This window comes from Trichinella spiralis, assembly GCF_000181795.1.
Source record: "Trichinella spiralis strain ISS 195 chromosome Unknown Scfld5, whole genome shotgun sequence".
NCBI lineage: Eukaryota > Metazoa > Nematoda > Enoplea > Trichinellida > Trichinellidae > Trichinella > Trichinella spiralis.
The window spans coordinates 4,721,671-4,735,809 of NW_003526944.1; the positions used below are offsets into that span (position 1 = coordinate 4,721,671).

Genomic DNA, 14,139 nt, shown 5'->3' on the forward strand with positions numbered 1-14,139 from the left:
ATTCTATTGTAAAATCAATATTTTTTGTAAGTTAAATTTATATTTTTAATTTTGTAAAGTTATTATTACTATTATCACTGAATAATTAATCAATAGTAATTATTATTGCATATAATTTTTAATTGAAATATTTTGCATGAATGTTAACTGATATATATGATATACCTCCTTATATTATATTCGCCGTTTTATGCCATTCAGTATATTGCAGTTTTGAAGGAAGCAGAAAGAGAAGCAATTGGTAGTGCACTTTAGTGATTTAGAATTTTATATTGTTGATTTAATGTAGATAAGAAACTTCCCGAAATCAATATATTTACATATGAATATATGATTAGCCGTTTTAGTGTTCTGTTCCTTTCTCTGTTGTTATCTGCATCTTCGTTGCCCATCTTTATCAGCTTTATGTATAGTAGTTATTAAAAATCACTTATAAATGCAATGACGATCCGATCAATAGATGAAGAATCTGTAGAAATTTCTCTCATTCTTCATGGATTCATTATATTAGGTTTTTTTAAGTTTAAAAAGCAAAATGAAAAAAGTATATTAGGAAAGAGAAGTTGAAATGAAATGTTCATTATTGATTTGAGGAAAACATTTTCCGAACGGTTGGAAGAAGGAAGAATTTTGAAAGAAAATATTATAGAATTATGCATATTATATAATGTTTTTGTCATTGCTGTTTTAACCAATTTAGGCAGTGTTTGTTTAGCTAACGCGGAATAACAATAATGCGTGCAAGCGTGGAATACAGCATCTGCATCTGGTGAAAGTAGCACCGTTTGAGTGGAACTGTCGGGGATACTTATTTTTTGTGCACAAATAAGTGATAAAGAAGTGTAATATTATTAATTTTTTACATAGATGTTAGATTTTTGTTTTTGTTTTTTTTATTATATAATTTGTACATGGACAAATGAGAATACCTTTGAGTAAAGAAGTCGCCACAGCGTGGTAAGTTTCATATGAGGTTGGATAAGATGATCATGTGAAATTGTCAGTGGAGAAGATTAGGCATAAGTTGACGTTCGCATTTGAGCACGAATTCTTGAATGCCGGACCGCCGCCTTTCAACGATAAACTTATTGAATGCTTGTCGCGGTGATGATAAAATGCCCCGCCTAGAACCAATTCCATTGAACTCATTACACAATAATGCTACTCGAATAATTTTCATGTTAATTGACTCTGAAAGGAAAATTCACACTGAAATGGGATTTGTGAAATAAATTTTCACTCGAATGAACAACTGAACATCAACTACATATCGGCTAAATATGATGAACATTGAAAAATGAGCTCCATCAACAAGTTCACTAGCTGAAAACTATTGCCTTTTCGTGCATCTGATTAATCTAAGAATTGCAAGTGGAAAACAAAAAGATTAATGGCAATTATCTATTACAATAATCATATAAATTTAGTAGTTGGCTACTTTGGTTTTGGCAATTATACAGAATTTTTTACTGATTTATTTATTTCAAACAAACTAATAATCAAAACATCTAGATTATTTTGCAACTTATGATGAATAGTAATTTGAAAAAAAACAAACGTGTGAAAATTCAAGTTTAATTTAAATTTGAATATTTTTGATCACGCTTATTTTGAACTGAACAGCGGTGGCATGAAATCAATTTTGTGTACTAAAGTAATATGGTGGTTGAAATTATGAAAATTTGAAAAATGTTGTTCATTCATTTAGGAGGAAACGGTTTGCATAAAGCTTTGATATTGGTCAACGACAGATTTGTTCTTTTTTTTGAAACCAATGCCAACATATTGGTAAGTAGACTTTGTATAATTTTTTGCGATAATTTCATATCTTACTACTACTATCTGTTTGCAATTGCAATCATTTATTTTCTTCGACATTAGTGTCTACATTCTCTGTGATTATGATTATTATTATTTAAAAAAAAGGAAAGATTTTTCAAAATTCAACATTTGATATGATTTGTTTGTTCTTTTTCAAGTTACACAACATCTCTGGTATGCTGCATGCGAGATGCTCTTTACACTAGACTGAAATTGAAATGAGATCAGCTTACTCTTTCTATAGATGTCGTCATTCACAGAATGTTAAAATTAAACAAACAATCATGATAATGGCGCTGAAGACCAAGCTTAATTTAATTTTCTAATTTCATACATTCTCTCCGTTTGTGTATTGGTCCGTTTTTGAATGACGCAGTTTTCATAAAAAATCCTCAGAGAATTCCAATTGACACTCTTCAGTGTAGTGTAGTTTGACACACACACAAAAAAAGTGATTAGTCTTGAATCGTTTCAAATGCAAATCTTATATGCAAATACTTGCAAAACAATGTTGAAATTATATTTTATTGTAAAATATGAAGAAAAACTATTTAATTATACTCTTATATCTGATCTGAATAACTAAGTCTTGTTCACATTTTCAATACCATACGTTTCTGTACGTGAAGCATAGCCAGTTATATATATCTCTTGAGAATTGTAGCATTCTTCGGATGAATAATAATTTTAAATGATAATTTCTTTTTTTAAACATTATTTTGGGAAATTTTTAAATAACAACGGTTGCTGAATTCTTCATTCTTTTGATATAGTTGAGGAAGGGCAAAATTTTCAAAAGGCGGCAAAAGCTTACTTTTTTAGATGTAAAAAAATTTTTTTAAGTTAAAAATAACTGAAGAGAGTTTATTTTAATATTTTGAATTTTCGATCCGGGTTTATTTGGAGAAATAAAAAAAAGAGGAAGATGGTGATTTTCGAAATCGTTTGTTGTGAAATCCTGAAAGCAAAAAATAATAAATCGCATTTTTTTGCGCCTTCTTGCACTTTTTAAATCAAATTAAGCCAGATGGTGGTGAAATAATGAAATTACAATTAGAATGAAATTCGAACATTGGGACAGAATTGTGTGTGTGTGTGTTCAAAATTTAGAATTAATTTTGTGCAACGGACCAACGCTCGATGAAGAGCCGAGAAAATGCTTCTTGGAAAAATGCAATTGCAACGAAATTTCTTGCAAATTCTTTACTGCTGCCGTTGCATGAAACAAAGCGGCAACGGTTGAATTGAGCGGATAATTCAAATTGAATGTCAGTTTGGTTGCCTTTTCATTACTGTCACAACATTATCGACTGGGGCTGTATTGATTTGGCAATTTGGCTGTGACAATTCTTTTATGATTCAAACTGTCCTGGCAAAGTTAATCTCTCTCGGCCACTTTGTCTCTTATCATCATTTCAAAAATTAAACTTTTCACAAATCATTTAAATATCTTTTTTTATTTGTTTATTTTGGTTTTCATTTCAAATATATTTATTCTTCATGCTAGTTATTGTACTATTTTCTAACTGCAATCTGTTGTAGTGGGATATTTATTTCATTATCATTGAAAAAATTTCCTTTTCTCTGCTTATTTTTCTCTCCTACACTTCTCTATAACTGGATAAGAAGACAATCTACAATGTATATTGTTGTTGGTTTATTGGAAAAAAATTTTTTTATATTAAAACAATAATTCACATTCCATTCAAGCGTATGCAAATGAGCAGAACCTATGGCAAATTGATTTGATTGACTGACCATACACATATCCTGTGTAATTGTGTTTCTTCTGATAATTTCATTTCTGCACTTTTATTTATTTTCATCCCATTGTAAATTCTCGTGTAAAATTAGCAGTGTTATTTTAATTGAGGAAAACATAGTATCATTATTATTATTATTATTACTATTTTTGCATTCACATATTTCGAATTATTAACATTAGGATAGAGTTTCTTTTTTTCAAATTTTCCATTTATTTAAGTAAACCAGCTGTTGCTGCCGTTGATCACACTTTAAAATACTTTATCATCGTAAAAAAATGCTGGATAAATAAAATTTTTTAAAAGAAATATTTTATATTTTGAATTAGCTGAATATTGATGATTTTTGTAATTTATACGTTAGACGAAAAAATAACTATTTGAAAATGAAAAAAAGTTAAAGTTTTTTTAAAAGTAATGCTTCATTGCTAATATTTTTTTAAATATTTTGATAATTGGAAAAGTAATATCATTCTTATAATGTCCTCTGTTAATGTGTAACGCCAGAATGTAAAGCTATATATGCATTGCTGCAATTGATGCATAACCTTTTTTGCTGCTTCTTGAAATGATGCACTTTCACTTTATTGTTGAAAATTTATTCAAATTTTAAATTTAAATAAATTAATAAAAATACTGAATAGAACGTGAAAGAAAAAAGGATTTTTTGTTCTCACCTGCTGCGCATACGTACAATTTTGGGCATTCAATTTTTAGTAGTTAGTGGAATGGAAATTTGCGAATTTTTGCTCTTTTGAAGAAAAAAGGAAATTGATGCTTTTGAGCTTGTAGAATAGAAAGACAGAGAAAAAGGAAAAAGATGTTCAATTTTCAAAGGCGTGGTTGTCGTTGTAAATGTAAAAATGAAATTACCATCTGAACATATAAAATCTGATCATCCAATAGACATTATTATTCATCTCATCATCTTATGCAAACCCATTTTTCTCATCACTGACAGACAGTGACTGTGTCAGTCGTATTTTTGTTTAATTTTTTTTGAAATATCTTTTCTTCAATATTTATTTATTAAAAATTATGAATTGATTTTTTTTCAAATTGAATTTTTAATGAATGAGAATGAAGATGAGAATTTGTCTTTTATCAGCGATATCTGTTCTGAATTGAGAACTGTCAAGAAAAGAATAGCTGAATGTGAATGGTGTGAATTGTGTTAATTTTCTCAAAATTGATGAAAATTATTTATAAAAAGAAAGTCAAATCCTTCCTTGAGGGGTTTCATTGCATACATCAAAAATACATTTGTTATAAATTATTAATTTCTATTTCACTTTTTTCACAAGTGATAATTATTGAAAGCATTTTTAGATAGAATCTTCTGATGTAGTAGGTGTATAGAAAATTCATAAAATTTGCTTGCCTATTTTTTTTGGTTTGGATGCTGTTGTTTTTCTTCCCATTTACTTTCCAAGAAAAAAGGGTTGTTGTTATGAAAGTGTTGTTTGCAAAATTTGATTTTAAAATGATTTAAAATTTTTTAAATTTATTATAACATTTTTTTGCTAAAGGATGAGAAGAAAATTTAAAAGCAAAAAGCAAGAAAATATAACAGTAGATGATGATGATGATGATAAGTTTATGGGAAAATTTAGGTTGTTGATTGAAAATTTTCAAAATGAAATGTAATAATCCGTCAATGTAAATATTTTTTGCATTTTCTGGGCTTTAAATGAGATTTGATAGCTACAAATTTGTCGAATTTCTTTTATTTAAATGCTAGAATGAACAACATTTTTCTCCATTGTTCAATTGAAAAAAGTGCAATAGTAGACAAAATAGTTGAAGTGGACTTTTTCTATTTTTTCTTTTTGACAAATTCACAATAGAAAAAGAGCAATTTATTTTTGAATTAAATTGAAGCAAAAAGAAGCAGGCGGATAAAACGAAGGAAAAATAGGCTTGATTTTTAAGCATATATTTCCCACTTTTTTTTGTACAAGAAACTTACCATATATTTATACTAATTAATAAAAGTTTAGCTTTTTCTATTGTTTATCAATGCAAGCGAACCACTTTGATCACAAATCAATCGATCCTGCATCATTATTAGTGGCAAGTAATTAAGAAAGCATGAAAAGCTTAATGAAACAAATTATAAAACTGAGGAATACAATAATTTTGTGATATGTTTAATTTGAAAAATATTTTATTAAAAAACATCAAGATTGTCCATCCATCTATAGGTTTGATGGATTTATTATATTCCAATGAAAAATTTATTATTATTATTATTATTGTTGTTATATTGAAATTAATATCAATATTGGAAAATGAGTATTCATTTGGAATGAACAGTTTTTGGTAATTTGATACGATCTGCTGTTGCTGCTGCTTTTTGTGGTTGATTTAATTAAAACTATTTGACCAACATCAAGAATAATAAAATTTCATCACAATAAATATTTTAATAAATTCTTCATTGAGGGCAATTTGAAAATGACTTTTTTGTTTTAAAGTGCAAGAAAAAAAACAAATTTAAGTATCTTCATCATTAGTAGTGTGGATTTGAATATATATTTATATATATGTGTGCGTATAGAAAAAGAAGAATAGAAAAAAACATAAGAAAACAATGTGCAAGTGCTGTCTCGCGGGTATCCGGGAAAATTTATTCCAACCCATTGAGTGATGTAATTTAATTTGTCTTTTAATGAATTTTCTCTGAAGATTTGTAGAAAAAATTTCTTTTCAGAAAACTGAAGATGTGGTGAAAAATGCAAAAACATTGAAAATTATATTTAGAAATTCGATTTTTTCCATCATACTTTTATGTAAAATTATCCACCCAGTCAACGTATCTCGCACTGTATATATAATATAAGCATAATGAATAACAACAACAAATCATTTTGTTTTGAACCTTATAATAATTATAATAATAATGTAAATTATTTTCTAGTTAGTTGGCTTCATATGTTATAGAGGCAGTTGTTGAAGGATAGATGTTTTGTATAAAGCACAAACAATTTTTCTTTTATTTTGCTATATAATAAATAATGCTATATAAATGGTGGAAATTGATTGAGTGGAATGCTTTTTTACCGTTCAAAGAAAAGGGAAAAAAAAGAGCCCAGTTTGAGAATGATTGAATATTATTCCTCTTTTACATATAAGCGAGCGGACAAAGGATATGGATAGATGATGAAATTGACTGACTGACTAACGGACTTAATATCTCAGAGGCTGAAGAGTCGAAATATAATATTTTTTACTGTGTTGATCAATGCTTTGACGCCGTTGGAATTGTCGAACAATCGCCGTTGATCAAATCACGGCTACATGAAAGCGATTTGCTAAATTCATAAGCGGTTCATTTGATGAAACGGGCACAATTGAGCTCGAAGCTTATTTCCAATGAAATATTTCCACTCTACTCCTTATTTTTCAAATTTTTTCAAAATCATCTTTTTTCCAGTTCTTTATTTGAATCTTTTTTTATTTCGTTAATTTAATTATTGAGAGGTAACCAATTTTTTGTAATTCAAAAAAATTAATTGTCTTTTTGTTCAAAAATTTATGAACATTCATCATAATTTATTACCACTTGTTCTACTAATTGAAATATTATTAATTAATTGTACAAAATGAACAGGTGAAATTTGCAGATATACATAAAAATGAAGTGCAATAGAGTGAAAATGAAAAAGAAAAAGCATATTATATTTATTGAATCGAATAAGGAAATAGTGTAATAAAAAGGAATAATTTACCAGAATGGGAAATTTATTGAAATCATCCACTTGTTGAAGAAAATGGTATCTTCTTTTTTATTTTTCCAAATGAATGAAAGTTTGCCAAAACTATACTTTACAAACGACGCACCAGCTAACGCGTTTAGCAAAAATTTAAGCCGTTCATTCATTCATTCATTTATTCATTCAATCATCATCATATGGCAGCAGCAAATCAGCTGAGCCAATCACATCATCAAAATGCAACTACCACTACTACTACTACTGCTACTGCTACTGTTACTTCTGCTTCTACTACTCCTACTATTACTACTACCATTACACATTCTGCATAAATATTATTTTGTTATTTGATTTTCATCGATAAATTGATTTACCTTTCTCTTTTGAATTTCGTTTTACTCTTTTGTTTTTTTTGTTAAATTATTTCTAATTATTTTTGTTTTTTTATCGAATTTTATAACTTTTAAATATAATGATAATGATGATTATGCAAACAAATACAGTAACAATAAATAAACGAAACTACTTTTGTTAATTTTTCACTATTTCAATATTATAGCATTATTTGATGCTGAAACAGTGTCATACAAGAATATTCTATTGTTTTGTACGCATTTCATATTATAATTTTTTGAGAATTTTATCAGAAGGAAGAATATCATCATCATCATCATAACAATAGTTTTATTTTATCATACACATCTAATCAGAGAGATAATGATGTTGTAATAAGTTTTGATTTTTGTTTCAACCATAAAGTTTTTCTCTTTTCCATTTTGGTAGATAATATTATTTTTTACAGATTATAATAAATTATAAATGACCATCAGAAGAGAGAGAGAGAGGCATTTCAAAAGTAGACTTGTTGTTAAGAGAGATAGTAAAAATCATAGAATAGTGTTTTTATGTTTTACTTTTTTTAAAGTTAATTGAAAATTTTAATTCATATTTTTGAATTAGAAAATAATTTGTTCTGCTTGAACAGAATAAATGAAATAGTCTTGTTGTACTTTTGCTTTTTCTTTTTTTTTTTTTGCTTCAAATCTCCTTGTCTATAGCGAATGAAGAAGAAGAAAAACTAAATATGAATATGAATATGAATATGAATATAGAATGGGAAAAAGTCAATATTGTTTAATGAACAACAAAAGCCAATATTTTAATCGGTGCTGTACAATTTTGCAGTTTGTTTTGTTTGTGATTTATTGAAAAATTGAAAATCTACTTGTACCCCTTCATTATTGAAGTCTTCTCCTTTAAGTATTTATAACCATGCTGAAGTGAAAAGGGTAGAATTGTTCTGTGGTCGGTTAATCACATTTGATCACATTAATAATAATAATAATTCGTATTATTATTATTATTATTATTATTACTGAAGATTATTACTTGTTCATTGACATTGCAAAGTTTAATTCTTCATTCTCCAAAGCTAAAGTTCCTGATAACAATCTGAATTTACAATTTGTAAATTTGAAATAATTACCTAAACATTGACGAAAAATGTTAAATTGTTTATTTTATTTTATCTTATTAATAATTGATTTTTTATGGAATAAAAATTTTCTTTTTTATTGCTAATTTATAATTTTTCTAAAATCATCATCGATTGCTATGTATAATGATAATCAACGTTATGTGGACAACGATTGATATCAAACATTAATTCTCATTGTGAAAATCATCACCTTATGCATCATCTGCCATATGACCTATATATATTGTGGGCAAATTTCAATTGATAAACGTAAAGATTTAATAATTGATAAGTGCTCAACATTTGATGCATTTGATAATTTTTCGAATTGAAATGAAACATATTACAGATCATTTTGAATTATGAAATATTTTTTAAACTAAAATTTTCACTCTTATAATTTTGCTTCAACATTTTTTTCAAAAAAAAAATTTTTTCTTTTTGTTTTTACTGTATTATTATTGTATTGCATTTTTAACAAAACAGCAATTCTGTTTTAAATGATGATAAATGTTGAGATATGTTGATAACAGAATACAAAATGCCCAAATTATACATTTTCTGTTTTTCGCATTTCAAAAATATATTGAACAAATTATCAAAATTGAATAATAATAGTAATATTTGACATTTTGTCTATTATTGGAAAAAGAATACAAAGCTAGCTTACTTGCTAACTGTTTCTTCGATAAATTTTCACAAGTATATATATATATATCTTATCTATATATGTACGACTTGTATTTGCCACATCAACAACATTTACTTATTATTACTTTTCTTCAAGGAAAATTCAATAAATTGTATACTTTAATCTTCATTGTTCTGTTTCGTTGTCGCTTTCATTATGCCAATATATTCATGTTTAATTGAAAATAAATTACAAAATCATATAAAACTGTATTCGATATTTTTATAAGCATTCAATGAGGATTAGAGATTTTAATTTTTGTATTTGTTTAAAATCTATCTCATCTTTCGAACAGTGAAACAGAACAGTTAAATAAAAGTGCAACGGATGGTTGGTTCACTTTCTTGCTTAGCGTCGTTTGTGGTCAAGTGAAAATTGATTATTGCTTCATTTCAAGCATGTTTGCTTTTGGCTGAACGTCGTCATATTAGCGCCCACGTGACATTAACATACTTGACCTTTGAAAATTTTCTCTCCTATACTTATTTTCTTGCAATCTTAAATATGAACGTTTTCTTTTTTTTCTTTTATTAATTCTAATCTTATATTTAAATAAATGAAATTTTGCATTTTCAATATGCACATTTCATTTTTCAATAATTTTTCCATGCATAGTCAACATTTGATAATTTTTCATCATGTATCCGTCGTTTATTAATTTACACTTAATTGTCAGCAGCACTGCTGGAACAGGAATCATGGTTGATTGAAACAGTATTATGCTTATTTGCAATATTTTCAGCATTTTTACCATATAGATACAACAGTTCGTTTCAACAATGCAAACTTTGTATTTTGAAAATATTCTCATTGAAAATATATTGATACAGTCAATCAAGAAGATAGTGTTGATATCTGTATTATTTCATTTCACTTTAAAAAGTCCAACAATTAATTTATCAAGGATAAACCGAAGCATCAGAAGTAATACTTAATATTGGGATTTTTTTTGAACAATCAGTGTTATCATTTTATTCTAACCCATTATCCATTATCATTATTCATATCCAACTTCCCAGTATCTTTGCACTTGTGGGATTATATTAAGTAATTATTATTCAAGAATATTTCATTACATTACATTACATATAACTGTAAAGTTTCAATGAGATTAACTGTTTGTTTTTTATATTTATGTATCATTAAATATATAATATAGCATTGTGTATATTTGAAACTATATAAATATGCAGTGTAAAAATAGAAAAATCAATAAAGTATAAAATAAAACCATCTCACATTGATTTGAAACATAAATACTTTTTATACAAAGTTTTATTTTATTTTATTTTATTTTATTACTTTTCTTTCTTCTGGTTTTGTTTGTATTCACCAGAATGAAAGTAGAATGTGGGATTTAGAAAAGATTTAGAAAGCATTCGACTGCAGAGCGTTGTGTTTTAAGTTTTATAAAAGCACACTGACGGCGGATTTTGTTCCTTTGCCCTTTGATCAATGATCAATGTGGAAAAATAAATGAGCATGCTGCTGCTCATTTATTTTCTAAGTTCTAATGTTCAAGTGAAACTTTTGTCTTAAATTTTCAAAAGAATCCCAACTGAAATTATTCGAGAGGTGTGCACTTGAAATTTTTTAATTTTTACAATTGTAATTTTTATCAAAATTTTCTTGTCAATTAATTTTGTTCAATTGGAAAAGCATTTAATAACAACATTCCAAAGCGTACTGTGAAAATGCCAATTATTCTTCTCTGAATGAAGCTTTGAACGTTTTGAAAATACAAAGCAAAATAAAAAACGAGGCGTTTAATTAAATTATTAAATCAGTGAAAATATTGTTCTTGTGCATATAAAAGTGCAATTTCAAAACAAAATCGACGTGAGAACGTTATTCCTATGACAAGGCAGTGGGCGGCCAGAGGAGGGAAGAGAAAATGAAAGGGGTTGTGGGATATGCGTTGGCTTTAATTTGATTCTTTTCAGATTGTTAAAAATATTTTCAAGCATGCTATTGGTGCTGCTGTTTCCACCGTGAAGAAGCTCTTTAGCTGCAAGTTTATTAAATTCTTATTTCGTTTGATTCTTCACATCATGATCATCCGTCTTTTTTCTTTTCATCGCTCAGCTGTTGCATCAATTAAGCTTTAATTAATCGATTCGTGTTTTTTTAAATTTTTATTACTTTTCCTAGTTGCTCAAAAGTATTTAAAAAATCATTTTATTCCAATGCACAGCTTGTACAATACAAATACGCTTGCTTGCTTGCTTGTTAATAGTAGTGTTGGACTAAATTTATTTATTTAAATTTACGGCTAGTTCAATTTTGGAATCTTCAATTTCCTACACAAAGCTTTCTAATGGAATTTCTTTTTTTTGTTTTATCTTTCTTTTCAATCAAAATTGTAGAGATGAGATTGTACGAGGAAAAAAATGAATGAATTATACCTATGCTAAGATTGATACAATTGAGATAAATTATGAGTAATAATGTATGCATTGAAGAATTTAAAACAACATCTAGCCATTTCATTAAATGCTCCACATTAAACAGATGTGAAAAAGTAATTAATCTGAAAATCTCATATTTGACAATTTTTTATAAGATTGATATTTCTTTCTTTTTTTCACAAATGTATTTTTTCTTTTACTTAATAATTTCAATTTTAACATTCATTACTGATAACTGAAGATGAGCATTTATTAATATTTTTTTTAAAAAAAAAGTACATAAAATTTACGTAAAGTTATTAATTTGCTTCAAATCGATTTTCCTGGTTGACGCTTGGACAGCATCTGTGTTGGCCGTTGATATATAACAAGCACGTGAATTTTGCAGCTCAGAATATGAAGATTAGCTGGACAAATTTATTCAACAGCAGTTGTACATGTTGTGGTGGTTTGTGGTTTTAAGGGGAAAAATGTTTTTTTTTCCTAATATTCTCTATCATAAAATACTTTTCAAGTTTTCGAGATAGAATCAATTTATTTGAAGTAATTTTAAATGAAAATTTACGCGGATGGGGTGTGGCGATCAAGTGAAATTGAAAACTTTGAACTGAAGAGAAATAAAGAAAATTAAATGGCGCAATAAAAGATTTGCAAAATCGATTAACAGTATAACATGAAAATGAAAAAACTATATATACAATTGTTTTTCTGTTGTTTTCAACACTTGTCAACAGTATTTAAGCACAGATACATATATGCATATACATATATATGTACATTTGCAATTGCAATTTGTTCATCGCTAATCTATGGTGTGATATAATTTGAACTGGAATTGGAATTGCTCTATATTAATTGTGCAATTTTCTTTCAGCTGGAAAATTTTTTTATCGTTTTTTGGAAATTTAAGCTCTAGTCAAAAACTTATTTGTTTGCTTAATTAATTAATTGTGCATTTATTTGATTATTGATCGAAATGTGATCAGCAGATGGATCCTTATTTTAGTTTTTTCCGTTGCTCTTTTTCAAGCAGATTAATCTTCTTTTCATTTCCAAGTTCACAATTCCTTTTTTGATCATAGACAAATTCAAAAGTTCAGAAACGTTGAAGAGCAATTCAACATGCAATCCTTACTGCTTATTTATTTTTGTTATTTTATAATTTTTTGCATTTATGTTGTACAATTGTATGAATGTGTAAATTGGTTGAAAAGGAAATGTTAAACAAAATTATACCTTTTTTTCGTCGAGAATCGACATCCGTCGGTACAATCATCGTGGACAGTAGTGGTGATGGTGGGTGTGGTGGTTTTGGTGATTGGCTTTTTGTTTGCAAACTTGAAAAATGAACTATGTATTGCATATTAATCGCACAATTTAAAAATTAGCCCCCCACTCCTAAATATGTAAAGATTTAAAAATAAAACTTCAAGTGACGGTTGTTGCACTGACGATTTTTGCACAAGTATCTTTCTTGCACGGCGAAAGCAGCATGCATTATTCATGCCGTTAGCTCTCACTTTTTGACTGATTGGCCGTCAAAGCTAGCACTTCAAATAGCCTATCAAATTTGACAATCAATCTAACAAAAAAAATGCTTACTTTTCTCTCGTCTCGTCTCGTCTCGTCTTCTCCTGTCGATTGTTTTCTTATCTCGGCAATTTATTTCCATTCATTCATCCGCCGTTGTGCCTGTCTTTTTCTGTTGTTGGTACAGTTGATTCAACTTTTCCAAAAATCCAATAATATACTTTCAAACATTTTAATTTTCCTTTAATTTACCCATATCCCAATGCTATAATTTACTTAAAAGCTGAGTTGAATAATGCGGGTATTTTTTCCTTTTGGATTAATTTATAAAAATCTTTAATTAAATGTAAAATGACTTATAAAGTGTAATTAAATATTACATGTTATCAAAACCCATCATTATGATATTGCCAAGAACAAAAATATAAACACAAAGGGGAAAAAATTACTGACTTCTCCTTTACCACGACTCCATTTCTTTCTTTAAATTATATTGTTAACCAAGATTTTTTTTATTTGGCAATGCTCAGAAACCTTATGAATGCCCTGTCTGCGAGGGAAACCAAAAGAACAATAAATTAATATGCCCCCTGGGGAAGTGTGGAACAAAACTTAGTGCCTTTAACTAAAAAAATAACTAACCCCACCTAAAAGTGCTTAAAAAAATGTACAACTTTACCTTTTTCAAAGTTTCTTTGAACATTCCTTTTTAATTCCCCCAACCAACAGGTGG

At 27.7% G+C, this 14,139-nt stretch overlaps 1 protein-coding gene across 1 annotated transcript; it reads right to left on the reverse strand.

Moving 5' to 3' along the window:
- Positions 1–11,407: 11,407 nt before the first annotated feature.
- Positions 11,408–13,239, reverse strand: Tsp_12338 (conserved hypothetical protein). The gene is made up of 4 exons (XM_003375532.1): positions 13,113–13,239; positions 12,384–12,483; positions 11,681–11,714; positions 11,408–11,476 (listed from the first exon to the last, which is right to left on the reverse strand). The coding sequence occupies exons 1-4, from the start codon at positions 13,237–13,239 to the stop codon at positions 11,408–11,410; spliced, it is 330 nt and encodes a 109-aa protein (XP_003375580.1).
- Between the last annotated feature and the right edge of the window lie 900 nt (positions 13,240–14,139).

What these genes read in the sequence shown, in the direction of transcription:
- Tsp_12338 (XM_003375532.1), bottom strand. Translation starts at nt 13,239, where the DNA reads ATGCAATACATAGTTCATTTTTCAAGTTTGCAAACAAAAAGCCAATCA. An exon ending in CGATTCTCGACGAAAAAAAG is followed by an intron (nt 12,484 to 13,112) that starts GTATAATTTTGT and finishes ATTTCTCTTCAG; the next exon opens with TTCAAAGTTTTCAATTTCAC. An exon ending in CTATCTCGAAAACTTGAAAA is followed by an intron (nt 11,715 to 12,383) that starts GTATTTTATGAT and finishes AAATAAATTTAG; the next exon opens with TCCAACACTACTATTAACAA.